Genomic DNA, 27,265 nt, shown 5'->3' on the forward strand with positions numbered 1-27,265 from the left:
GCCCACCATTGCAAACTTTTGGAAATTGAGAAAAAAATTGAGCATCGGTTGCGGAGTATTATTGTGGCGGGCATGTTTTTTGGCCCGCCTAACCGAATCAGTAGCGGGCACTTATTCTCTGCCCGGCATTGCTAATTTTATCACACGGGTAAATTTGTAAAATTTATGAATGGTGGTGGTAGTTTTAGCCAGCCAGTGTTGTTCAGATAGCAGTGGCTGGTAATATTTTTACCCGCTACTGAAACCTTTTCAAAATAGATGTGGCGGGTGTCTAACCTCACTCGCCACTAAATTGAGCCCACCTAAAAGCCTTTTCGTGGTGCCTAGAACTATTATCTCTCCTTCCACAACAATTGTCGTAATAATGTGCAGCTCATTGACCTACCCACAATTACTGACCTAATTGTCGCCTCCCGACATCGGCGACTAGCGTCGTTGCATCGTTGCCCTACCCCTCAAACCCCCTATCCTCCCATGTAGGTGGTCCCCTTCGCACCCGCACCATCAACTCACGTCCAAGTAGCTTTGTCACTCTCTCCTCCCCGACGATGGTGTTATGGCCGGCAATGTCATCCCATGTCTAATGTGTTACTGTGTCACCCCCGCCGTTGATGCCGCTACCACCCGCGTCGTTTTCTGATGATGAGGGAAGCACAAAGCTTTTTAAAAATGTTCACAGGTCCAGCCCATACACGAATCTAGAAAAGAAACCCATGCCCGGTTTGAAACGTCTTTTATTCAAAAGTTATAAAAAATAGTTTCAGTTTAAGAGAGAGGGGCAATATACTCCATCTGGTCCTTTTTACTCTGCACTTGGATTTGCCGAAAGTCAAACTTTGCTAGGTTTGACCAAATTTATATTAGCAATTATTAGCATCTATAATATCTAATAAATATAATATGAAAATATATTCCAAGATGAATCTAATGATATTGATGTTGTTATGTGAATGTCTATAAGTTTTTATATAAACTTAGTCAAAGTTGGATGAGATTGACTTCGGACAAACCTAATATGCAGAGTAAAAAGGACCGGAGGGAGTATTACGAGAACTTAATATATTTTTTGGGGAACAGGAAAACTAAATAATAAGTTCACAGCTCCAGCCCATATCGACCGTCCTGCACGTCGCAGATTCTAAGCCCATTTGACTGTGCAATAAATGCGTACACAGTCCAGCTTCTTTTAGATGGGCCGACGCCGGGCCTAACCTTCGTGCGAACTTTGCAAATATTTCGATCAGATCTCGATAGAGTATTGTCTAAAAAAATATCTCGATAGAGTACGTTTTACTCAAAAAAGGTCTAAAAACGTTTTTCTCAAAAAAATAAAATTTACTATTAATCTGGACGTACGTCTCATAGTGCGTGTTGATCGACCGATTTCGTGTCGCTCGATCAATCGCATGGAGTAGAGCTAGTTCGTCAACAATAAAGCGTGAACCGTACTAGGCAAGTACTCAAAAGCAACCAATGGCATGACCTTGCAGCTTTTTTTTTATATCTAGGATATGACCTTGCACCTTCTGAAAAAACGCGATTCTTGCAGAAATTCCTGTCGCAATGAATCCATGGAAAGAAAGTTAAGTGCCCACCTTTTGACGCTTGTAACATTAGGTCATTTTTCCCTCTCCTTTTTTGACAGGACGATTGGCAATCCCGTGTAATAAATCGGCATACGGTCATTTAGTTTCGGAGATTAAACATCTACTTGTTGGTAGAGAGTTTGTTTCTTTAAAAATTTCTAGAGCTCAAAACAGAATAGCAGATCGCCTGGCGAACTATGATAGAATAGAGTGTAGCACGGCTTGTTGGCTACAGCATTGCCCATCTTGTATCGCTGAGTTTTTGACAGCTAGCTGTAACTCTGCATCTATTATGTAAAACTCTTTGTCTTCGCAAAAAAAATCCCGTATGCAGATAATGTATGTATGTGTGACAGTAACGCGTAGCAGGCGTGTTTCGCTAGCAACGTCGCACTAGTGTAACCGCGGCAACCGATCCGGTCGATCGGCCCGGCTGGCCCGATTCTCCAGCGTCGCACGGGGCGAGTACGAAACGTACCACGGATTAAGTGCGTGCCAGGAGGAAGAAACGCAACGCAGGTGATCCGTCTTCTCTGCCAACTAACGTACTGCACTTGAGTGTAACGCATTACGAATTTACGATCGACTCCGTGCGATGAACGAACGCCGAACGCCTCCTATAAATGCCTAGCCCTCACCTTCGTTTCTCTTCACCCCAGCAAGGAGAACGCACATTGTTCTTGATTAGTTCAGTGAAGTCAGCCATGGCTTCCGGGATCGCCAGCATGTCGTCGTCTCTTGCGGTGCTCCTCCTCGGCGTGCTGCTGCTCTCCCGCGGCGGCGTCGGCAACGCGGCGCGGCACCTGGCGGAGGCCGAGTACCCACCGGTGCCGCCTAATGTCCCGGCGCCTCTGCCCAAGCCAGACGTGCCGCCGCCGTTGCCCGCACCGGAGGTGCTGCCGAAGCCGGGGCTGCCACCGCTGCCCACACCTGAGGAGCAGCCCAAGCCAGACCTGCCGCCGTTGCCCACACCGGACGTGTTGCCAACGCCGCCGTTGCCCGCACCAGACGTGCTGCCGAAGCCGCAGCTGCCCACGCCTGACGAGCAGCCCAAGCCGGAGCTGCCGCCGTTGCCCAAACCCGAGGTGCCACCGACGGTGCCGGAGGTGCCCAAACCTGACGTGGAACCGAAGCCAGAGGTGCCACCCGTGCCCAAGGGTGACCTTCCACCGAAGCCGGAGCTGCCGCCGCCGCTGCCAACAGGTGAGATCCCACCAAAGCCGGTTTCGCCGCCTCTTCCTACAGGCGAGCTTCCGCCCAAGCCGGAGCCCGAGCTGCTGCCCAAGACAGACGACCCACCGAAGCCAGAGCTGCCGCCACTTCCGACCGGTGAGCTTCCACCGAAGCCGGACGTCGAGCTGCCACCCAAGGCAGAGGAGCCCCCGAAGCCGGAGCTGCCGCCATTTCCGACCGGTGACCTTCCACCAAAGCCGGACGTCGAGCTGCCACCGAAGCCAGACCTGCCGCCGCTCCCTACCGGTGAGCTTCCACCGACGGCGCAGCCGCCGCTGCCGAATCCCGCGGAACCAAAACCATGATCACTCAACCACCGACGAATCCATGCATGGTCCTCGATATGTTTGACAGTTTGAGTCCTGTGTCCATGATGAGCTACCGTGGCATGCCTGACATCCGTGATTTGTTTGTACCACGTACCTGCTGAGCTATTGGGAGTGTTTGAGATTGTATGCATACATATATACTAATAAAGTGGATTTCGTGTGTGTGTATAGTCGGTCGTCTCTCAGATTGTCATGCCTTTACTAATTGTAAACTGTCATCACGTGTAAAACCGTCATGCCTTTACTACAAACATACTAATGTAACAGTTGTTGCGAACTGAGCGTAGTCACATATTCTAAATTTATTTCAGACTTTTCGACGATGTTATTCAATAGTATGGCATGCCCATCAACCATGAAGCATCTACGACGACTTCGTCAATATCAAGATTCTATCGGCTCAGTTGCTCCTTGATTCGACGGATTTTCATATGCTTTTTGGAGGTTTAGAATCCTTAAGAAGTTTTTCTATGTTGAATGTTTGATCCATAGGATTATATCCTATAGAGTTTTTTTTCTAAAGGTACTGCTTCACATTGGATCTTTTTCTTTTTTCTATGATGCAATCAAAGAAGTCAAAACCCAGTAGAATTGAGATGGGAATGACATTCTAACCCTATGATTTTTCTATTCCCAGGCTTTTAGAATCCTACAAATCAAAGAGGCCCTCAGTCTTTTAAGATGCTCATAGGAATACCATGTGTGTGCGAGCATCTACGTTTGTACCATATTTCTAAAAGAAAAATATAACAGTTGTCTTGCGAAGCCCGTATAGTATCGGTTATCAAGTTTAGAAACCCAAATTATTATTTTTCCCGCGGATAAATGAAACCCCGAATTATTTCAAAAAAATTGAGGTTTTTTCTTCTGACATCAGGATAGCCCGAAGGGTGTGGCTAGATCTTAGTCGACTGAGACTTAACGAAGACTCTGTCTATATAAGAAGAAAAAGAAAAAACGGAAAAAAAATTATACGAATCTCCATGCAAGATCAAAGGCATATAGCATCAACTGAGACATAACGAAGTCTTAGTCGACTGAGACTTGGTAAAATTGTAGCCCGAAACATGAATAGACAAGCAGTCACTTTTTTTCGCATGGTAATACGTGTCTCATTTATATCATAAATATCATAATACAAGTCACGTAACCGACTTGGCAAAACTAAAAAGATAGCAGAAAGCTAGCCTTTGCACAAAGGAACAACAACCAAGAAGTAAAATTACAATCAAGATTGCAGAAACCTCTGAACTTGACACCAATGCTCGTCACCTGCCTCTGGAACCACCACAGCAGCCACCAAAGGAAAAAAATGACGGATCACCTTTACACCCGAGCTCGTAGCAGCTCCATCGCTGATATGCAGCTTTGCGGACCTCCAATGTGGCTCACCAAAGGCAAAAGCATTACCGTTGAACGAATCAGATCGGGGCAACATCCCGGACATGCCATCAAACTCCAGATCTGGCACCCCCGCACGACTAGAACGCCGAAGGAGAAAACCACACCTGCCATCCACAAACCGCGAACCCGGCACATGATCCACCATCTTCCTGATGCCGCCGATGCAGACCACAATCTGCATCCGCTCCTGGACTACCTCCCACGCTCCGCGCCGGCGCCAGAGCAAACGTCGTCGCAACGGCGGAACCCAAGGACACATGTCCACCACAAGGATGTCGCCACCGCCACGCCATCTTTGCTTGAACAAACTGATTTCCAAATCCATCCCCAACCATAGGACCGATCGCCTCGTTGGAGCAGGATCCGAAGAAACTTTATTCAATGCCGTCATCGCCGCCGCCGAAGCCAAAACGATGAACGGACTAAAATCCTAATCTACGAAAGAAAAACGATCCACACGCGTGGATCCGGCGACTCCCCCTCACCACCGACGACCGAGGCCGCCGGCGAAGGGGAGCCGCCGGACTAGGTCGTGTTTTCTTTCCTCTGGCGGAAAAAAGACAAGCGCAGCGATCACTTTTGTTGAAAAAAGAAAAAGAAGTCATCACCTCTTTTTTTTGAGTTGAAAGAAGTCATCACCTCTTTTTTTTTTGAGTTGAAAAAAAAAACATCAGCTCTGCCCAGCTGCTATTCCCTTTGGTTTTAGCCCAGCCCACCAGAGTAAACACAGCCTCCCTTCCCTCAGTTCCCCATCCCTGCGCTACGTACCTAGCCGCCAGCAGTCGCGCGCTCCCAGCGCTCCCTGCTCCCCGTCCTCCGCTCGAATCGTCGCCGTCGTCGTCCACGGCCAGAGCAAGCGGCCCTGATTCCGTCCCCCACCTCCACCCATCCACGCCGCAGCCAGGTCTCGTATAGAACCCACATCGAGGCTTGAGCGAGATGGGATTGAGGGACAAGAAGAGGAACCAGAGGCGGGTGCTCTCGCGGCGCTCGGCCGGCCCCCGGACCGGCGAGGGCAAGGATTTCCTGGTGCGTGCTTTGCTCCCCTTCGAACCAAATCGAACCCAAGAGAGAAAAGACACACGCTTTTTGGTCGCTGTCCCTGACGCTGTGTTGTGATTGGCGCAGCCGCTGGAGGGAAAAGAGCAGAGGATCCGGGAGAAGAAGCAGGCCGAGGAGCCGGAGAACACGGCCACCGTCCTCTACATCGGCCACATCCCCCACGGCTTCTACGAGGACCAGATGCAAGGTCCGTTTCTCTCAGTATAGATTAGAGAAGTGCAGGAGGGGTCTGGTTCTGATGCCGTCTTTGTTGGTTTGGTTGATTCTGCAGGTTTCTTTCAGCAGTTCGGGGCTGTTAAGAGGGTCAGGATTGCCCGGAATCGCAAGGTATGGTATTTTGCCTTACTAGGTATCTGATGATTTGTGTGCTGTTTTCTGTGATCATCTAACTTGCTGTTTGGTGGTATGTTTAGACAGGAAAGTCCAAGCATTATGGATTCATTGAGTTTGAGAACCCTGAGGTAAGCACGCTCGTTGGGATATATCAGATTATCAGGGCACACTGCATGTTTGTTGTCTGCTTACAAGTTCCTCCCATGTTCTTGGTATATCAGGTGGCCAAGATTGTAGCTGATGAGATGAATAACTACCTCTTGTTTGAGCACACTCTGCAAATTGTGCCTGTCCCACTGGAGAAAGTTCATGCCAAATTGTAATCACTGCAACTCTGCTGCTTAATTCTGTTTATTTTTGCTTTTTGATAACGGAAACATAGCCTTCATCTTCTGCTTAGGACTACATGTTAATTACCACTAAATGAGGTCAATATTGTATATTCTTGGGCAAATGCTGTCTACTTTCTGTTTCTCTGTCATGGAATACTGTTTACAGTGATATACCCTCCCAACAGGCTACAGACACTTGCTTAATATTACCAGCCTATTTGTTTCCACTGCATTGCACAGCTCGTTTTATGCCTGTTCATTTTTGCAAATAGAAAGGAAGTAATGATGCGAGCTCATTGGGGTAACGAAGATAGGTGTTAATATTTGCTGATTGCTTTTTGCAAACTGTAAGTCATGTTAGAAATATATCCAATAGGCATAATGAGTGACATGTGAATGCCAAAACTAAATTATGAAGTCAAGGATTTGTGACATTAATATGAATTGGTATATATGCCACTGCATCGATAAGTGCAGCACTGAAGCATTGATGGTAATCTCTTGCAAGAACTTGCAAGCTTCTTGTGTTACATTTCATTTGTGTGCCTGTATTTATTCTTGAATCCTTGTTCTTTTTGTGTACTTTATATGGAGGTTGCAGTAACTCTTACAGCACTACAGTTTTCTTTCCCTGTGCTTTGTGACATATAGCTGAACATAGTTACTGTTTTTTGCGTTTTGATTAAAATGAGAACATAATTCTTATGATCTAAAATGTCCGTATCGTGTATCGCTTCTAGATGGAAAGGTGTGCGGAAGGGATTTGTTCCAGTTGACCAGGTAGCAATTGAACGGAAGAGGCTTAGTAAGGTAATCTGTTGCTAACTACAGCTGGAATGCAAAAATTTATGCTGTAGATTAATATATGCTGTTTTGTGTTACCAGGATAGAACAGTAGAAGAGCACCAGAGGATGCTTGAAGGAATTGTAAAGCGGGATGAGAAGTGTCGCAAAAGAATCAAGGCTGCTGGTATCGATTACGAGTGTCCAGCCCTTGTAAGTAACACTTGATGCTGTTCATTGATTTACTAAATTTATCTTACTTCATCAGATCTGAACTAGCTCAGCAATTTGCCACAGAATTGTAATTATATTAGGCCAATTTCAACTTTTTGTTGACCTGGAGCAAAAGGCATGCAATTGTAGTGTTCTAGAGCCAAATTTGCTATGTGTTACTGTGCAGGCCCTTGATATATTTATAGTACTGGTTGTTTATTCTTATCTACATTTGCTTATACTGAAATAATTTATGTATTAGCACCAACGATCGTCCCAGGCTTTGCTTAACCATATTTTGAGCTGTGCTTCTATTGTTTTTCGTTTCATGCCGTATGTGGCAGTTACTCTCTGGAGATAAGTTGTAACGAATAAACTGTTCATAATTGATCACTACATTAGCTTTTCCTTTCTACCATTTTTTCTGATCCTATTCTGTGTGAGGTAATGACAAAATATTTCCCTGGTTGCTAATGCTTTCTTGGTTATGCAGATCGGGAGCGTTCAGCCTTCAGCTAAGAAGATCAAGTTTGATGAGGATTAGCTATACAGAAAGCAGATGGATCTTTATCCAGTGGGAGTGATGGAACTGCTGAGTTAACATGGCTGGTCTATTTTAGTGAAGATGAGATTACGATTTTGCACTTCTTTTTCGCATCCTGTCTTTAGTGGATGTTGTATTAGTTAAATGACTGGTGTATGTTGATGAAGAAGCATGAAGCTGTGATGGAAAATGAATGAATTTCTTATTTCTTTAGTACCAACCTCAAGATAGATATTTACACCCTTCAGCTGTCAATGCAGACCCTCCGTATAATTAATTCTGATCCATGCCATCTCTGTTACTACTCATGTCCAAGGTTTATACTAGGGATGTAATTGGCAAATAAACGGTGACTGCAAGTCTCGTTTAGGGTGTGTAGTTGGTTTTAGTTAGCTTGATAGTTCATTTTCCCTGGAAAAAAACTTTATTAAATCGGCTTAAACAGGATTAAACAGGACCAATTCACATACCTAGTATTTTTATACTCCCTCTATTACTACTCATCTTAACTACTCTGTCACATTGATACATTTGAACTTCTTTTAAGATACACCATGTAATTTGGAACGGGGAGAGTAGTTATTTTCTCTCTTGCTTGCTCTCATTGTTTTAAAATACAGGATGTTTTAGATATGCATAGAGTCTCCAATAAAAGTTTTGTGCAATTATTAGTTCTATAATCACTAAAAAAATACATAATTACAAAACTAATTATGGAATATTTTCATGCGCAACTAGTTATGTCAATTTTTTTAATCATAGCTGTCAGTTCATCAACATACACCAAATGTTAAGTGCCACACGTATGAACTTGGACTGACCATCACACGATACTGAAAGAAATATAAAATATGAGCCTGTTCATAGCAGGAGTAATCAATCGTTATTGTTAGAACTAGGTAATTAAATGTGCGTTACAACGAGAGCATAATTTGTACATGGGTGACGGAGATCTCATGGGTAACGCTACTAATCTGCAGTCCTTGTCTGTGTTTTTCATCTGTGGTTTTTTTTCTTTAAGTATGTACTTCCTCCGTAAACAAATATAAGACGTTTTAGGTCACTAAAGTAGTGACTTAAAATGTCTTATATTTTTTTACAGAGGGAGTACTACACACGATTGTGACATATAATGTCCCTAATTTCCAGTCCCGGCGACGTGGAGCGCCAATCAACCACAACCCCCACAGATGCCAGAAAAAGGGTCAGAAGCGTCCAGGCTTGCTTCCATTTGCAGCATCTCAAAACAAGGCCACGGGGCTGCTTCCTGACCATAGCCCCTGAAATTAACTTGCATCAGCCGTTTGCTGGTTAGCGGTGACCTAACGCCCGCCGTACCACGGCCACCGTGCGCCAGTGACCCGACACCGCGGTATGAGGCGACGGACGGGCGCGCCTACGCGACCGCGTGCGCGCGTAATCCACCAACTCTGACTGATGTGTGGCGTCTTCAGGAGATCAGCCGGAATGCCGGATAGTTGCAGCTGAGCTGCCGAAGCCGAACCGACCAATCGCCGAATCATCATCCCCAAAACAGTTGCGTTCAGGTTCGCTGTGTAGCGATATCTGTTCAGGTTAGAGATTGAAATGTATCACCACCATATCTGGTACACTCACGTCTCTTCCAAACCAAGTTAACCACACATGACTAGCTAGACACAAAACAGAAGTAAGTAAACAACCACCGAAATGCAGGTGATCTGCCAGCGAACCCACCAAAAGTTTCAGCCAGGCAACTACTGTCCACTGAAAGTTACATGCATGGATGCATGCATGCATGTCCATTTGGCTTTTGGAGCGCTATAAATATCAGCCTTCTCCTATCTCCAAGACATCACAGCAAGAACTTGCCTCTCTCTGATCGATACACATAGACAAGAACACCATGGCCTCCCTTGTCTTCCTCGTGGCGCTGCTGCTCTCATGCAGCTCCATGAGCAGCGCAGCACGGCACCTAGAGGAGGCCGTGCCCAAGAAGGAGTATCCACCACATCCGATCGTCCCGGAGCTGCCAAAGCCCGAACTCCCGCCGCACCCCGCCGTGCCCGAGCTGCCCAAGCCTGAGCCACCGCACACTCTCGTGCCCGAAGTGCCACACCCCATGGTGCCCGACGTGCCAAAGCATGAACTACCGCCGCACCCTGCTGTGCCCGAGCTCCCGAAGCCTGAAGTGCCGCATCCAGTTGTGCCTGAGGTAGCAAAGGAGCCCGAAGTGCCACATCCCGTGGTGCCCGAGGTGCCAAAGAACGAACTACCTCCGCACCCTGCTGTGCCCAAGCTCCCGAAGCCTGAAGTGCCGCATGTGCCCGAGGTGGCTAAGGAGCCTGAAGTGCCAAAGGAGCACGAACTGCCGCACCCCATCGTGCCGGAGGTGCCAAAGGAGCACGAGCTGCCGCACCCTGCCATACCAGAGTTGCCGAAGCCTGAAATGCCACACCATGCCGTGCCAGAGGCGCTGAAGGAGCCCGAGTTACCGCACCCTATTGTGCCAGAGGTCCCGAAGCACGAAATGCCGCCGTTCCCCAAAGCTGAGCTGCCCCCGAAGCCCGAGTTCCATTTTCCAAAGCCAGAGACCAAGCCATGATCGGACTAGCTCATCCCCACAGTACCCATTATCTAAGTATTATTAAACTATATAATATACATGTGTGTGTGTGTGTGTGTGTGTGTGTGTGTGTGTGTGTGTGTGTGTGTGTGTGTGTGTGTGTGTGTGTTACACGTGTATGTGTTGTACATGCCGTTAGAGCCCGCACTCTAGTTCCTGACGAGAGCGTTATGTCTGAGTGGTATTGCATGGTGCAACTGCTCAATCTGTTCCTTTTATGTAAATGCACGATGTATATGATATGCACATGAATAAATATATTTGTGTTTGGAGTTTCAGATTACAGTTGTGTTCCGATTTACTTATGTCCATCACTAAAGAGTAAAGACTTCTTATGTTTTTGCTACATTATGCGCTTCAGACAATAAAATTGTTTGTTTTTTGCGTCTAGTTTTTAAGTCTTAAACAAACTATTCCCTTCATGTCTTTGGACATTAATTGACAGTCCAAAACGAGCTCGAAAGCTTGGCTTTTTTGTGTTAACGGACTCTTCCCCAAAGTTTGGTTGGATGGTTATGAGCAGTTCAGGGCGAAAGCTTGGTTTTCAACGGGGGTCAATGTTGGTGACGGCGACGTTATTTTCCTTATTGGAGGCGTTTTCCGAAGATTCTGCTCACTACTCCTCGGGCTACGGTCACGTTGATGCTGGTGGTCTAGCTTGGTCAACGCCTAGCGGTGTTGTTTACCCTTTTTTTGGTTTTCGGTCTGGTTTCCTTAATAAGCCTGGTCATTCTACAATTTTTTGCCTTTGAAATCCACAGAGCAACTTCCTTAAAAAAAGATATTTTCAAAATACTTTTTGACAAATCTACACATATGATTTTGGAAGTTTCTATATAATTATTTAAAACGATATCAACAGTCAGAGTTTTAATAAATTTCTAGACATAAGTCGAAAACATCACCCATATACTATGGGTGATTTTATTTTTACAAATAAGTTTTTTACGGGTATTTTTTTTCCCAGATGTTCATGCAAAAACTCGAAGGCGGATGCCTATTTTTCTATACAAAATAGGCCGTTTTTTTTCCTTTTTCTTAGCCAAAGTTTTTTTATATAGCTCACCTTTCATGCCGGGTGGTTTTTCTTAGCCAAAGTTGATGTGAATGGTGGAAACATTTTCACGTTCCAAAACAAATAAGGAGGTGAGAAATATTGGATGGTAAGCAAGTTTAAATTTCATTCAACGAACAAAAGAAGGAGATCTTTTTCGTGGGCAATAGATTTAACCTATCTGACATCTACAGATCTTTATAACCTTTGTTGCAACAACTAAAAAAATACACGCAGCATTATGTTGTTATATCCCAGCATAATAAAAATAAAAATATATTCATTAAAGGTACTTACAAAGTATAGTTTTTCACCCATTTGATTAACGAAAATGTTCCAATTGGGGTCTAAACAACAAGGTGTGCCAATGAAGTTAGTGACTGTTATTTCCAATTGTTTATTTTGCATAAATTATAACTTACTTATTTTTGCGAGAGATATTCTTGTTGTTATATGGGGAGTAAACGTGACGCCGAAAGTAATGTATAACAAAACGAGAAAGAGTTAATAACATATAGTCCTTTTGTTACGTAGCTTCGGTTAACGTACTTTTCCTAAAGCGCCATGCAGCTTGTCTTCTAAAACGCCATCACGCAGTCTTTCTAAAGCTACTTCCACAAAGCATACGACACGGTCCACTGGCCCTTCTTGCGGAAAGTGTTGTTTTGTAAGGGTTTCGACGACCGTTGGGTGACTCGCGTCATGCAGCTTGTCTCCTGTGGCCGGACCGCAGTGAACATCAGCGGTGACATTGGGCCCTACTCCCCCATCCTCTGTGGGGTCCGTCAGGGTGACCCTTTCTCGCCGTTCTTGTTCAACATGGTGGTCGATGCCCTAGCATCCATCCTGGATAAGGCCAAGGACGCTGGCCATATCGCGACATCGTCCCCCACCTAGTCGGAGGGGGAGGGGTCTCCCTCCTTCAATATGCGGATGATACCATAATAATGATGGAGGGCTCCGCTCTAGATATTGCTAACCTGAAGTTCCTCCTCCTGTGCTTCCAACAAATGTCGGGCCTAACCATCAACTTCGATAAGAGCGAAGTGATGGTTCTCGGATACCCCTTGGAGGAAGCACAAGCTATTGCTGACCGACTAAATTGTCGGTTGAGTTCTTTTCCCACGACTTACCTGGGGCCCCATTAGTGATTCGCGCCTCACCGTGGCCGATCTTCGCCCCACGGTGACCCGTATGCAACATCGCGTTGAGCCCTGGAAAGGGCGCTGGTTGTCGCAGACTGCTCGCGTGATCCTTATCAATTCTTCGCTTGCCAGCCTTCTATGGTTCCTCATGAGCTTCTATAGCCTCCATGAAACCCTTCATCAGGAGATCGCCAAATACCAATCCAGATTCTTCTGGGATGGGGAGGGGGATAAGCAGAAGTACCACATGGTCAGCTGGCCAGATATCTGCAAACCCAAGGACCAGGGCGGTCTTGGGATCTTGTCCTCCCGACGCATGAACATTGCCGTCTTGACCTGTTGGCTCTGGCGCATTGCCAATGGCGATAGAGGACTTTGGATCACTATCATCCAGAACAAGTACCTTCGTGGACAGCCTCTCGCATTTTGTCAGCGCTCAGGCGGCTCCCAGTTTTGGCAGGCCATCGTCCAGCTGCTGCCCGTGCTTCGCATTGGCACATCCATTTTGGTTGGTACTGGGTCCTCGACCCTGTTCTGGTTTGATAGGTGGCTTGGCGACACCCCCCTGGCCGCGCGTTTTCCGGAGCTCTTCGCCATTGCTGTTGACCCTCGGGTCTCTGTCGAGACGGCCCTTATTGACCTAGGGCGCCTCGCTTTCCGCCGCCCCTTTGCCCCCCCTGAAGTAGCCGCTTGGGATGTCCTCCTCCAGGACATCACCCTCCTCCCTATGGACGTCGCCGACACCCCGGACGCCATCTCTTGGCATCTGGAACCTTCCGGCTGCTTCTCCACCAAATCCCTCTACGCGGCCATCGCCCCCTCGACGGCCCCCGAGCCCTTCAGTTTGATCTGGGACATCCGCCTGCCCCTGAAGATCAGGATCTTCCTGTGGCAATGGATCCGAGGCCGCCTCCCGTCCGGCGTAGAGGTCCTTAAGCGTAATGGACCTGGGGATGGGATGTGCCCCATGTGCGGCACGGTGGAGGATGCCAACTACATCTTCTTCTCGTGCTCCATGGCACAGTCCCTTTGGTCCTGTTTCCGTGAGACGGTTGGGGGCCAGTGGTGCAACACCAACTTCCCTAACCTGCTTGCGGAGATTCAGGCCTCCCCCCTCGCTACAGGCATATTAGATGGCTTTGCGTCGGGTTCCTTGCCTGGACGCTTTGGACCGTACGCAATAAGCTTGTCATACAGAAGATGCCTCTTCGACGTGCTACTGACGCCATCTTTAAAATGTGTGGATATTTGCAGCTCTGGCGGCCGCTTAGCCGCCCCCAGGACCGGGACGTCATCAGCAACCTCCTCGCCGACCTTCGATCGATGGGCTTCCGCTCCCTCCGCCCCCCCCCCCCCCCCCCGAGCCCGACTAGATGCTATGCCGCACCCCACGCGTGCGTTCTTTTTTTGTTTCTTCAGGGCTTGTTGAGCTGTGCCCTCAGCATTAACCCTTTGACTGCTTGTCTGTGCTAGACCTGTGTGTGTGTGTGTGTTTGAACCTTGTTGGATGTTTGGCTTGGGCATTTGCTTTATAATATAAAGCGGGGCGAAAACCTTTTTCGGTAAAGTGCCATGCATTCACGGTATCAAGTAATACTATGTTATAAAATGTGTATTGCTAGATTTGTATTTGGAAGTAGTTTTGAATGGAGTGTCAAAAACGCTCTTATATTATGGGACGGATGGAGTACTATTTTTGCTACATACAACTTAAATTTATGATAAAAAATAGATCCGAAATACAATGAAGTACCTGAAGATATTTGTGTGCGTGTGGCTTTGGTACCTAAGGAGTTAGGTAGCTTTAAGTTGCTTGAAGAATGGTCACGCCAACATGAAAAGGATGGTGGAATGGTCATTTTCAACTCGATCCGGAACTAGCGAAGTCAAATATAGTTCATCACACAGCGTGGTGAGCGCTGTCAGCAACTCAAATACTGGTAAATATAGTTCATCACACTACTGTGTATCTCAGCAGCTTGTCCTTGACCTGCAGTCTGCTCATTAGATAAAAAAGAGAGAAGGTATTCTAATCTGCACTCAATGTTCCCAACTAATATACCCGCAAGTCGTTTTCTGCTCAACCTGCAACAAAGCAACCGCCTTGCCGAAAGACACATCCCACATCCACATGATAGCATGCGATCTCGAGCTCAGTGACGTGGAGCTAGCTAACCCTAATCAAGCACAACCACCACAATAAACATGTCAAAATAAGGGCACGGGGACGTTTCCTGACCACAGCCGTTCGCTGGTGAGTGGTGACCTAACACCTGCCGTACCAGGTCGACCGTGCGCCAGAGTGACCTGACACCGCGGTACGGCGACGGACGCTCCTACGCGAGCGCGTGCGCGCTCAATCCATCACCAAACGGCCAACTCTGACTAGTGACTAATGTATGGCCTCTTCAGGAGATCAGCCAGGTCGACGAGATAGGTGCAGCTGCGCTGCTGAACCGAGCGACCAATTACCGAATCGTCCAGAAAACACTTGCGTACTCGTTTAGAAAAACACTTGCGTTCATGTTCGCCGTAGCATAGGATATCTCGGTGCGTAGGCTGAGTAGCATGTATTCATATGCTACATTTGGACAGCAGGTTCTGGTACAATCTTAGAGACTATTTTTAGAGCAAAGTAAACAAACAATTAGAGCTTGAAATGTATCACCGACCATATCATGTCATCACTCATGTCTCCTCAATATTCCAAACTAATTTAACTACACATAACTAGAGATGGATAGGCAGAGAAGTGAGTAAACAACCACCGAGATGCAGGTGACCTACCTGCAGGCCAGCAAGGCACCAAAATTGAGTCAGAACGCTACAAGTGTCTACCGCAAACATATGCATGCATGTATACCCGCCCGGCTGCATGTAGGGTGTAGCATTTTGGCTATAAATACCGGCCTTCTTCTATCTCCCAGCCATCACACCAAGAACCAGAAGCACACACGTACGGCCTCAACCATGCTGTGCAAGAATACCATGGCCTCCCTTGTCTTCCTTCTGGCGCTGCTGCTCTCATGCAGCTCCATGAGCAGTGCAGCACGGCACCTAGAGGAGGCTGTGCCTAAGAAGCAGTATCCACCACATCCGATCGTCCCAGAGCTACCAAAGCCCGAACTCTCGCCGCACCCTGCCGTGCCCGAGCTGCCGAAGCCTGAACCACCGCACCCTCTAGTGCCCGAAGTGCCACACCCCATGGTGCCGGAGACGCCAAAGGAGCCTGAAATGTCACACCCCATGGTGCCGGAGGTGCCAAAGCACGAGCTGCCACCGCACCCTGCTATGCCCGAGCTCCTGAAGCCTGAACTGCCGCATCCGGCTGTCCCGGAGACGCCAAAGGAAGTGCCACATCCCAAGGTGCCGGAGGTGCCAAAGCACGACCTGCCACCGCACCCTGCTATGCCCGAGATCCCGAAGCCCGAACTGCCGCATCCGATTGTGCCTGCGGTGCCAAAGGAGACTCAAGCGCCACACTCAATCGTTCCGGAGGTGCCAAAGGAGCACGATCTGCCACACCCTGTCGTGCCGGAGGTGCCAAAGAAGCCTGAAGCGCCACACCCCGTCGTGCCAGAGGTGCCAAAGGAGCACGAGCTGCCGCACCCTGCGATGCCAGAGTTGCCAAAGCCTGAAATGCCACACCATGCCGTGCCTGAGGTGCCGAAAGAGCCCGAGTTACCGCACCCTGTTGTGCCAGAGGTCCCGAAGCACGAAATGCCGCCGTTCCCCAAAGCCGAGCTGCCTCCGAAGCCCAAGTTCCACTTTCCGGAGCCAGCGGCCAAGCCATGATAGGACTAGCTACATCCGCGTAGTGCCCGTTATCTAAGTATTAAAACTATAGACTATACATGTGTGTGTGAAAGAGAGAGATTGTTATAGACTTATTTGCAGGGAAAACTTTATTTTTGCCACTCTAGTTTTTGCCAACTTTGCTTATGCTACTCTAGAATTTGACATCTCACTTTTGCCACTTTTAGCTTTTGACAATACATCACAAATGCCATTTCCTGGCAAAAACGATAATTTTTCATTTCACTTTTGCCACTCTTAGCTTTTGACATGTATCACAATTGCCACTCTAAATTTTTTGCTTTTGCCACGGAATGACAAAAGTGATATATTGTCTCTAAGAGTGGCAAAAGTGAAATGTCAAATTCTAGAGTGGCTTAAGCAAAGATGGCAAAAACTAGAGTGGCAAAAACAAAGTTTTCCCTTATTTGCATGTTTGTGTTGTACATGTTGTTAGGGCATCTCCAGCCGTTCGGCCCCCCAGGGCGCCTAAATAGAGCGGCCTGGGGGCATGCCGGCGCTAGTTTGGCCCCTGGGGGCGACCTAGCTCCCAGTCACGCCCCCAAGCGCCGACCCCAGGATGCGGGAAATTTAAACTTGGTCGTTCCCGCTCTCAAAAGACGCCACAATTCCGGTGATCGGATGTAGTCTGGCGTTACAAAAAATAGAGCGCCGCACGCCGCAAGTTCGCGTGCGCAATGATTCACTCGGCGGGGTCGGCTCCAGGCGTTGGCGGAGTCGGCGTGCGCGGGCTCGGCGGTGTCAGAGCTGCTTCGGTGCTGGGTTGTGTCGGCGCGGCTTCGGAACTGCTGGGCGGCGATGTAGAGGCGTCGTTCGAGCTTGGCGTCCGTGTGGTCGTGGGCACGGGAGCTTGCGTCGTCGGCGTCGTCGGCGTTGCCGTCTGCATCTGGTTCAGGATGAGGCCGCGCTCCGCCATGTACCACGCCCTGAGCTGCTCGTCGTTGCTCTGGAGCATGTCCACCCCGCCCATCAGAAAAGCTATGTCGGTGTTCCTCTTCTTCGCGGCGACGTTCGTCCGGAGCAGGTCGAGCTTGATGGCGCTGTTCTTCATCAGCGACGACCACCGCGCCTCAGTCTTCTCTTCACGTAGGACGGCCCGGGCCTGGGCGTCGGCGAGGCAATGCTCGATGGACTCCTGCACTCGCGCGGTTGCCGCGTCGGCGTTTTTCCCCTTCTTTGCCAATTTGTGGCCGTCCGGCCGCCCCTCTGACGCGCCCAGAGTCGGTGGTGACTGCGTCGCGTCGCTGAACTTCCACCCTCCACTCGGCGTTCGACATGCCCGGTGGCTTCGATGGCGGCGCCCTCGGCTTCCTCTGCTTCGGCTGGGCCACGGTGCCAGTCGTGGTTGCCGCCGCGCGCGGCATGGCGTACTTCTTCGGCGGCATGGCGGCGACTGGAAGGCGAGCTGGAGGGGGTTTGGCGGGAGAAAGGATGGGAATGGCGGGAGGAAGGCGAGCAAGCGGAAGAGATGCGAGGGAAAAGCGTCAAGAAGCGGCGGGAAAAGGCCCTCGGGTCGCCGCCAGGGCGGGCCCACGCGCCTTTTTCGCTTGTGCCGGCTCCCAAGCGCCCCCCAGGGCCCCGGGTTCGGCTTGGGTCCGCCGGCACCAGTTTTGACCCGAGCTGGCGAAAAACGGGCTTCTGGGGACGCGACTGGACCTTTTTTTGGCGCCGGCACGGCAAAATCGCTTGGGGGGGCCTGTTGGGGGCGCGGCTAGAGATGCCCTTAGAGCCTGCGCTCTAATTTCCGACGGGAGCGTTACGTCTGAGTGGTGTTGCATGGTTTAGCTTCTCAACATATTCCCTACTCCACTTTGCCTGTATGCATGATGTATATATATATATGATATCTACACATGAATAAATATGTTTCATGTTTAGAGTTTTAATATTGGAGTTGTGTTTGAATTTACATATGTGCATGACTAAAGAGTTATGTTTTGGCTACATTATGTGCTTCGAACAAATTTCTTTTACTGGACAATTACCTTGCTTTTGTCTTTTTATTCGTAGAGAAGGCCTGGAAACCAAGGTTTGATTGGAAGCATAATACGATAACATTCTGGAACCACTTGTTGAAAAAAAAAGTCTCCAACCAAAAGCTAGCAACGGTTTATGATAGTTTTTTTTGGCTGAGAAGCGAAGTAGCATTAGCATGTGTTGCAGGTCTGGCCTACTTTTTCTAGACCATTGTTAAAAAATGTCCTATAAAAGTTTATAGAGGGAGTATTAAACAAATTACTCCCTTGAGGTCACACATAAATGATGCTTTAGGACATTGACAGTCTACAAGATGCGACTTTAACCAAAAATTTCTACTATAGTATAGCGATAACACTCAAATACTTTTCGGCATATCTACATATATGATTTTTCAAGGTTTTCCTACTAAAAATACTTAAAATAGTATCAAATCTACATATAAGTTTCTTCCTAAAAGCACTTAAAATAATATAAAAAGCCAAAGTTGTAAAAGCTTTCTATAGATATGTCCATAAATATCACCTATATATTTGCTATTCGTACTTTTTAAAAGAAGTTGTTTATGTTTGTTGACGTTGGAACAATATTTAAGAAGTTCATACAAATACTTGAAGGGGTGCACTGTTAATTTAGCCGTAGTACAAAATCAATTGGTTGTTTATTTTGTTTTTTTAGTCCAGGTTTATGCGAATCGCGAAGACACTTTTCACCCTCCAGATGATATTAGTTGAGGCGAGAAATATTGGGTGTAACACAAGTTTTAATTTCGTCAAAAGAACAAAAGAATAGGATTTGTATGCCACCATATAGTTATTTCAGCATAATAAAAATCAAAATCCCCATTACAGATACTACTGCCTCCATTCCGAAATACTTGAAGGTCTAGGTTTGTCCTAAGTCAAGCTATTCAAATTTGACCAAGTATATAGAAAAAGTGTGTTACTGTCTAGATTAATATCAAATATTTATGAAATGAAAATATACTTTGTGATGAATCTAATGAATTTAGTTTGGTTTTGTAGATGTTAATATATTTTTCTCTAAACTTGGACACATTTAGAACTTCAAATATTTTGGAACGGGAGAGTGTAGAAAATATATTTCACCAAATTGATGAACAAAAATACTCTAATTGGTGTCTAAACAATAAGATCTGTTAATGAAGTTAGTGACCATCTTTGACTATTTCCATTTTTATTTCTATTGCATAAACTGTACGAAAACATTCAGGGAAATCCTTATTGTTGTATGGGGAGTAAAAGGGGCCCCATAAGTAATATATGACAAAATGAGAATGCACCATGAACATATAATCCTTTTGTTACGTAGCTATCATATTGCTAGCTGGAACTTGAATAGTTAGCTAGCTTAAGTTGCTTAAGGAATGGTCACGCCAACATGAAAAGGAGGGCGTCATGGAATGGTCACTTTCAACTCGATTCGGAACTACGTAGCGAAGTCAAATATACTTCGTCAGATATCACTCACTGCATCATCGTACCATAAACACGAGGACACGAGATGGCGTTGCGTACGTCCACCAACCAGCTCAATTAGTCTGCTCATGATGTGATATAAAGAAAAATAGTCCATCCATCTGGCCTCAGTATTCCCATCTACTGTAATATACCCTGAAGTCGTTTTCTGCTCAACTTCTTTCACTGTCTCTGCGCCGGCCGGTGTCGCTGACAAGAGCCACCGTGCGCTGGCGCCGGTACGGCGTCTACGTGAACCGCGTGCCGGCCGGTGACCTGCATGGTACGGCGCGCACGAGGCGACGCTCCTACGCGAGCGCGTGCGCGACTCATCCATCAGCCCTGACGGGTGCCCGGCCTGTTTCGATCAGGAGATGAACCGGATCGATCAGGTAGCCTCGCCGAATCGCACGCAACCGATCGTCTAGCGCAGTACAAGGGTAGCGAAAACGACAGGAACCTGCTACCGGGAGCAGCTAGCTGCAGTTGAACTGCCGATCATCGGCAATTGACCCCCAGAACCAGAAGCGCGCAACTGGTGCAGTAAGGAACTTTTCCTGGGTGTAGCATTTTTGGTGCGCCAGTGACCTGACACCGCGGTGCGGCGACGGAAGCTCCTACGCGAACGCGTGCAAGCCCAATCCGTGTCACCAAACAGCCAACTCTGACTGATGTATGGCGTCTTCAGGAGGAGATCAGCCGGGGTCGACCAGATAGGTGCAACTGAGCTGTCGAACCGACCGACCAGTTACCGAATCATCCAAAGAGCACTTGCCTTCAGGTTCGCTGTAGGTTGAGTAGCCTGCATCGATATGAGTTTTTTTTCTCGAAAAGGGGATTCCCTGGCCTCTGCATCAGAACGATGCATACGGCCATCTTATTAAAAAAAATAGGTTTAACAAGGTTTTAGAGTCTCAAAACGAAAAAAAGGGCTCACAAAGAGTCAAAAGGGCAACAAAAAAAAACTGGCCATAAAAAGGCACAACCGGCTGGCATAAGAGAGACGGGTAAACTAATTGCCTATCCTATTACATGACCCCCATCCAAACCGGTTGAAAATATCCCGTGCTACCATCTCCCAGCGGATAGATCCAGTAACCAAACGCTCTCTGATCTCCGTCGGAGTAAGTAGCGATCACATACGGATCAACGCAGTGGCTCGGAAGATAACCTGCAAAAAATGAATATTTGTTGTTTTGTTAAAAACCAAATCATTTCTGCAGTCCAGACTACCCACAATAAAGCACAAACTCCTACGCGAATATATCTCGCTGTTACGGGCTCTATCCTGTTAAGCCACGTTCCAAATAACGTGTTAACAGAACTCGGTGGAGTAATATTAAATGCAATATGGACTGTCCGCCATAGGTCTTTGGCTAACGGGCAATCAAGAAAAAAGTGTTTGATGGTTTCATCCCGATCACAGAAACTACACCTAGTAGGTCCTGTCCAATTATGCTTTGCCAAATTGTCCTTGGTTAATATTACTTGTTTATGGACAAACCACATAAATACTTTGATTTTCAAAGGAACTTTGACAGCCCAAACATGTTTGGAACTAGGAATCGAGCTTGAGTTGATAACATCACATACATTCATTTAACTCTAAACTCTCCAGACCTAGTAAGCTTCCAGAGTAATTTATCGGGTTGTTGAGATAGCTGAACCTTCATCAGTTTACTTACTAGATGGAGCCATTCTTCCCAACGGTTGCCAACTAGCGTCCTTCTGAACTGAATATTAAGGGGATTGGATTGAAGTACCGTTGCAAGGAACGCCTCACGTCATTGAACAATACGATACAGAGACATGTATTGAACGGCAAGGGGGGTCTCTCCGAGCCAAGTATCCTCCCAGAATCGCGTATTGGCACCGTTGCCAATAATAAACTTTGTCCTATTGAACAAGGTTAATTTGACTTTCATAAGCCCTTTGCAAAAGGGTGAGTCAGTCGGCCTTGCTGTCACCCGTGACAAAGTTTTGAAGTGAAGATACTTGCTACAAAGGATCTGCGCCCAAATGGCATCAGTCTCAATCGATAACTTCCGCAGCCACTTGCTAAGAAGACATCTGTTCTTGACCTCAAGATTCTCAATACCAAGACCCCCTTAGTCTTTCGGTCGACAGATGATATCCCATTTGGCGAGTCGTATTTTCTTTTTAATTCATCGCTCTGCCAGAAAAATCATGATCGATAGAAGTCCAGTCTTTTCCTAACTCCAACTGGGACTTCAAAGAACGACAAAAGAAACACAGACATACTCGTGAGAACCGAGTTAATCAGAATTAATCGGCCTCCGTATGACATGAGCTTGCCCTTCCAGCAACTCAGTTTCTTTTCAAAGCGGTCCTCGATGCACTTCCATTCTCTGTTTGTCAGCTTACGATGGTGGATTGGTATACCTAAGTACGTAAAAGTTAAAGTCCCCAATTCGCACCCAAACAATTGCCTATATGCCTCTTGTTCGTCATTGGCTCTACCAAAGCAGAACAATTCGCTTTTGTGAAAGTTAATCTTTTAACCTGGTCAATTATTCAAATAAGCATAACACCAGCTTCATATTTCTCGCTTTGGCCAAGTCATGTTCCATAAAGATGATCGTATCATCGGCGTACTGAAGGATGGACACACCTCCATCAACTAGATGAGGTATCAAGCCACCCACCTGACCAGCCTCCTTAGCCCTCCCTATCAAAATTGCCAACATATCAACTACAATGTTGAACAGGATAGGAGACATCGGATCCCCTTGTCTCAGGCCCTTATGTGTCTGGAAATAATGACCTATGTCGTCATTCACTTTAATTCCAACACTCCCTTTTTGCGTGAACGATTCTACCTGGCGTCGCCAGGCTTCATCAAAATCTTTCATACGCAAGGCCTGTTGAAGGAATGGCCATTTGACTTTATCGTACGCTTTCTCAAAATTCACCTTAAAAACAACTCCATCTAACTTTTTCCTGTGAATTTGATGGAGCATTTCATGAAGGACCACCATCCCTTTTAGGATGTTTCTGTCCGGCATGAAAGCAGTTTGGGATGCATCGATATGACTACATTTGGACGACAGGTTCTGGTAGAATCTTAGAGCATCTACAATCGAATTTGACCAGCCACGTCTTAAATCTGTTCCTCTGCATTCGAGGATCTCATATTACACCTCGCAGATCCATACAAATCATGCAAAATAAACATACGTACTACGACACCATAGCTATGATTAGTCGTCGAAGTCGTCCACAACGCCGGTACTGGGCGCCGGGTGGACAGGCGCGCAGGAGGGCTCTGGCTCCTCCTCCTTCTCGACCTCCTCCATGTAGGCGAGGGTCTTCTCCTCCTACTCCGCAGTGTGCTCCGCCTCCATCTCCCGCCGACAGCGGCATCTGGCCTCCGCATCCGACTCTAAGTAGAGGGAATCGAAGATGGCCTCCTGCTCCGTCTGCAAATCCGTGTCCCCAAAGTCCCCCCACATCCTCCTCCGGCTCCTCCTCAACCTCATCCCCCCCTCCTCCAAGTCCTCGTCTGGATCCACTTCATCCGGAGGTAGCCCCGCGGGATCTAGTCTTCGCGCCTTGCCTGGATCTGCTCAAGGAGCTGCAGCTAACGCTCTGGCGTTAGATATGGGTAGCTCCTTATCCGGCGGCGTGGTGGCATGGCTACTAGTGGTGGTGGACGGGGAGTGGAAAGTGGCGGTGGCAGCGGACAGGAGGGGGAAAATGTGGACAGATAGGGTTTTGGTGCCGACGATCGGCTTAAATAGCGGGGCTAGGCACCACGCGGCCGGCTGGAGCGTCGCCACGCGAGCCATCCGTCCGATGGACGAAACGAGCTTGGGAGCGCCGGGTTTTGGATTGTTTTCGCGTGATACCTCATCGTCAATCCGATGTGGCGGACGCACCCGAACGCCCCCATATCCGCTTCATATTTGGGCTGGATATGAGAGGTGCCGGTTAGTCTGGACATTTAAGGCTCGTTTGAGGCACCCGTCGGGGTCGAATTTTCATGACCGGTCAGTGATTGGACCGTCTGTCTGAGCGTTTAAAACCGTTTTGGGGTGCTCGGCTGTAGATGTTCAGTTTCCTTTTTTTGTAGAGGGCAGTCAACAGACAATTAGAGAGCTTGAAATGTTGATTGGTTTCAGTCCGTCAGATAGTCTGATTTAGCAGTTCCATGTGTTATTGTTGTACATTAGTTTTGTTTTCTCTTTCATGTACATATTACCACGATTGTTACAGAATCTATAAAAAATACTCCCTGCAGGTTCGGGTCAAAAATTAGGGCTAGAAATGCCATATCATGTAATCACACATGTCCCCTCAACATTCCAAACTAATCTAACCACACATAACTAGAGATGGATAGGCAGAGATCGATCACACACAAAGCTGAAGCGAGTAAACAACCACCGAGATGCAGGTGACCTACCAGGCCACCAAGGCACCCAAGTTCAGCCAGATCACTACTATAGTCTCTACCGCAAACATGCATGCAATCATGCATGTATGCCCGCCATATGTAGGTGCAGCATTTTGGACTATAAATACCAGCCTTCTTCTATCTCCCAGCCATCACAGCAAGAAGTTGCCTCGCACATTGATACACACTAGAAGCACACAGCATCGATCTCCCATGCTGCAAAAGAACAACATGGCCTCCCTTGTCTTCCTCGTGGCGCTGCTGCTCTCATGCAGCTCCATGAGCAGCGCAGCACGGTACCTCAAGGAGGCCGTGCCCAAGAAGGAGTATCCACCACGTCCGATCGTCCCGGAGCTGCCAAAGCCCCAACTCCCGCCACACCCTGCCATGCCCGAGCTACCGAAGCCTGAACTACCTCACCCTCTCGTGCCCGAAGTGCCACACCCCGTGGTGCCGGAGACGCCAAAGGAGCCTGAAGTGCCACACCCCGTGGTGCCGGAGATGCCAAAGCACGAGCTGCCGCCACACCCTGTTATGCCCGAGCTCCCGGAGCCCGAACTACCGCATCCGGCTGTGCCCGAGGTGCCAAAGGAGCCCGAAGTGCCACACCCTGTCGTACCGGAGGTGCCAAAGGAACACGAACTGCCGCACCCTATCGTGCCGGAGGTGCCAAAGGAGCCAGAAGTGCCACACCCCGTCGTGCCAGAGGTGACAAAGGAACCAAAAGCGCCACACCCTGTCATGCCAGAGGTACCAAAGGAGCACGAGTTGCCGCACCCTGCCATGCAAGAGTTGCCGAAGCCTGAAATGCCACACCATGCCGTGCCAGAGGTGCCAAAGGAGCCCCATGTGTCGCACCCTGAGGTGCCGAAAGAGCCCGAGTTACCGCACCTTGCTGTGCCAGAGGTCCCGAAGCACGAAATGCCACCGTTCCCCAAAGCTGAGCTGCCCCCAAAGCCTGAATTCCACTTTCCGGATCCTGAGGCCAAGCCATGATCGGACTAGCTACATCCGCATAGTGCCCATTATCTAAGTATTACACTATATACTATACATGTGTGCGCACGCGACGCGTGTGTTCCTGTGTGTGTGATTGTTAGAGTATGTAAGTACTACTATACATGTGTGTGTGTGTTGTACATGTTCGGCGCTTCAGTTCCTGACGACAGCATTATGTCTGAGTGGTGTTCCATGGTGCAACTGCTCAATCTGTTGCCTACGTCCCTTTACGTGTGTATGCATGATGTATATGATATGTACATGGATAAATATGTTTTGGTCTTCGGAGTTTTTATATTGGATCCTATTTGTGTTTTGGATTTGTGCATCACTAGAGAGAGTTCTTATGTTCTGGCTACATTATGCGCTCTGGACAAATTTCTTTCTCGAGCTAACAATTATTTTTTGTCTGTTGTAGTATTACTTAATAGAGAAGGCCTGAAAGAAGCCCAGATTTGATCAGAAGCATAATAAGATATAACAACGCTCTAACCAAAAATCTAGCGCCGGTTTAAGATAGTTTTTTTTTTAAATAGCCTTTCGCCCCACTTTATAGATAAAGCAACCAACTAGTCCGTACATGGAGTAGCAACTCACTGACATAAAAGTCTGTTCGGGCCACAACACAAGCAAGCCCAAATAAAACAGAAGAGAAAAGCAGGAAAAAGACCACCAAGTGGCCATAACATCAGAGAGCTGCCCGGGAGCCTAGACGATGTGCCGAGTCATGTAGTGCATCCAGCATCTGTCCCAGATGGCCCCGGTCCCGTTGCCTAGCCAACGGGTCCAATGTTGCAAGAACGTAAGAAAATTGAAGAAAGAGTCAGAGTCCCGTTGCAGAAAGACCCGCTCAATCACCATCTTATTACGCGTCGTCTAAAGCGTCCAAGATATCGCAACAAAAACTAGCTAGAAGAGGCGTCGGTTCCTTCTAGCATGCGTCGCTCTGGCCTGGAGGAAGCTGGCAAGATTTGAAGCTTCCAATCATGCCCGAGGGCCTCCCGGACAAAGTTCCAAAGCGATTGAGCCGCCGTCCAAGTGAAGAGGATGTGGGTCCCTATTTCCGGAACCCCACACAGGGGGCATAACTCATTACCCGGGCCATGCCGCTTGAGCACCTCCGTCCCGATGGGAGGCGATTCCTTAATAGTTTCCACACGAAAATCTTGATCTTCATAGGGAAAGGTGCCTTCCAGAGGGGCGCGGCCCACTCAGTTGTTGGCCTATGGCATAGCGCGCGGTAAGTCAAAGCCACAGAAAAACTCCCAAGGGAGCATGCATGTGCTAGAATAGGGAGTCCAGGTCTAGATGTCTACTACACAACCTTCTTCTTGTAGACGTTGTTGGGCCTCCAAGTGCAGAGGTTTGTAGAACAGTAGCAAATTTCCCTCAAGTGAATGACCTAAGATTTATCAATCCGTAGGAGGCGTAGGATGAAGATGGTCTCTCTCAAACAAGCCTGCAACCAAATAACAAAGAGTCTCTTGTGTCCCCAATACACCCAATACAATGGTAAATTGTATAGGTGCACTAGTTCGGCGAAGACATGGTGATACAAGTGAAATATGGATAGTAGATAATAGTTTTTGTAATCTGAAAATATAAAAACAGCAAGGTAACTAATGATAAAAGTGAGCCTAAACAGTATTGCAATGCGTTGAAACAAGGCCTAGGGTTCATACTTTCACTAGTGCAAGTTCTCTCAACAATAATAACATAATTGGATCATATAACTATCCATAAACATGCAACAAAGAGTCATTGCAAAGTCACTAATAGCGGAGAACAAACAAAGAGATTATGGTAGGGTACGAAACAACATCAAAGTTATCCTTTCTGATCGATCTATTCAAGAGTCCGTAGTAAAATAACATGAAACTATTCTTTCCGTTCAATCTATCATAGAGTTCATACAAAAATAACACCTTAAGACACAAATAAACCAAAACCCTAAT

The 27,265-nt window shown here is 47.5% G+C and overlaps 5 protein-coding genes across 7 annotated transcripts; all 5 read left to right on the forward strand.

The window, feature by feature from the left end:
• The first annotated feature begins 2,235 nt into the window (after positions 1–2,235).
• LOC125541288 (uncharacterized) lies at positions 2,236–3,318 on the forward strand. Its single transcript, XM_048704735.2, has one exon. The coding sequence runs from the start codon at positions 2,291–2,293 to the stop codon at positions 3,122–3,124; it is 834 nt and encodes a 277-aa protein (XP_048560692.2). The 5' UTR covers positions 2,236–2,290; the 3' UTR covers positions 3,125–3,318.
• Positions 3,319–5,270: 1,952 nt separating this feature from the next.
• On the forward strand, positions 5,271–8,032 carry LOC125536422 (uncharacterized). Of its 2 annotated transcripts, XM_048699639.2 has the most exons (8): positions 5,273–5,581; positions 5,681–5,801; positions 5,886–5,941; positions 6,028–6,075; positions 6,169–6,266; positions 7,020–7,089; positions 7,165–7,275; positions 7,769–8,032. In XM_048699639.2, exons 1-8 carry the CDS (start codon positions 5,492–5,494, stop codon positions 7,817–7,819), a joined length of 645 nt encoding a protein of 214 aa, XP_048555596.2. In that variant the 5' UTR covers positions 5,273–5,491; the 3' UTR covers positions 7,820–8,032. The 2 variants fall into 2 exon arrangements, with proteins under 2 accessions (XP_087399609.1, XP_048555596.2); XM_087543483.1 differs by having other exon boundaries at positions 5,271–5,581; positions 6,028–6,266.
• A 1,619-nt stretch (positions 8,033–9,651) lies between these two features.
• LOC125536421 (uncharacterized) lies at positions 9,652–10,702 on the forward strand. The gene has a single exon (XM_048699638.2). The coding sequence runs from the start codon at positions 9,705–9,707 to the stop codon at positions 10,401–10,403; it is 699 nt and encodes a 232-aa protein (XP_048555595.2). The 5' UTR covers positions 9,652–9,704; the 3' UTR covers positions 10,404–10,702.
• A 4,828-nt stretch (positions 10,703–15,530) lies between these two features.
• On the forward strand, positions 15,531–16,541 carry LOC125536420 (uncharacterized). 2 transcript variants are annotated; one of them, XM_087543484.1, is made up of 2 exons: positions 15,535–15,872; positions 15,990–16,541. In XM_087543484.1, the coding sequence occupies exons 1-2, from the start codon at positions 15,594–15,596 to the stop codon at positions 16,416–16,418; spliced, it is 708 nt and encodes a 235-aa protein (XP_087399610.1). In that variant the 5' UTR covers positions 15,535–15,593; the 3' UTR covers positions 16,419–16,541. The 2 variants fall into 2 exon arrangements, with proteins under 2 accessions (XP_048555594.2, XP_087399610.1); XM_048699637.2 differs by having other exon boundaries at positions 15,531–16,541.
• Positions 16,542–24,389: 7,848 nt separating this feature from the next.
• LOC125536419 (uncharacterized) lies at positions 24,390–25,605 on the forward strand. The gene has a single exon (XM_048699636.2). The coding sequence runs from the start codon at positions 24,390–24,392 to the stop codon at positions 25,305–25,307; it is 918 nt and encodes a 305-aa protein (XP_048555593.2). The 3' UTR covers positions 25,308–25,605.
• Positions 25,606–27,265: the final 1,660 nt, after the last annotated feature.

The sequence above is a fragment of the Triticum urartu genome, chromosome 2A (assembly GCF_056163025.1).
Source record: "Triticum urartu cultivar PI428250 chromosome 2A, HENAU_Tu73, whole genome shotgun sequence".
Taxonomy (NCBI): Eukaryota; Viridiplantae; Streptophyta; class Magnoliopsida; order Poales; family Poaceae; genus Triticum; species Triticum urartu.

Coding starts and splice junctions, on each gene's coding strand:
- LOC125541288 (XM_048704735.2), top strand. CDS start 2,291: ATGGCTTCCGGGATCGCCAGCATGTCGTCGTCTCTTGCGGTGCTCCTC.
- LOC125536422 (XM_087543483.1), top strand. CDS start 5,492: ATGGGATTGAGGGACAAGAAGAGGAACCAGAGGCGGGTGCTCTCGCGG. Junction 5,582..5,680: donor GCGAGGGCAAGGATTTCCTG/GTGCGTGCTTTG, acceptor TGATTGGCGCAG/CCGCTGGAGGGAAAAGAGCA. Junction 5,942..6,027: donor GGATTGCCCGGAATCGCAAG/GTATGGTATTTT, acceptor TGGTATGTTTAG/ACAGGAAAGTCCAAGCATTA.
- LOC125536421 (XM_048699638.2), top strand. CDS start 9,705: ATGGCCTCCCTTGTCTTCCTCGTGGCGCTGCTGCTCTCATGCAGCTCC.
- LOC125536420 (XM_048699637.2), top strand. CDS start 15,594: ATGCTGTGCAAGAATACCATGGCCTCCCTTGTCTTCCTTCTGGCGCTG.
- LOC125536419 (XM_048699636.2), top strand. CDS start 24,390: ATGCATGTATGCCCGCCATATGTAGGTGCAGCATTTTGGACTATAAAT.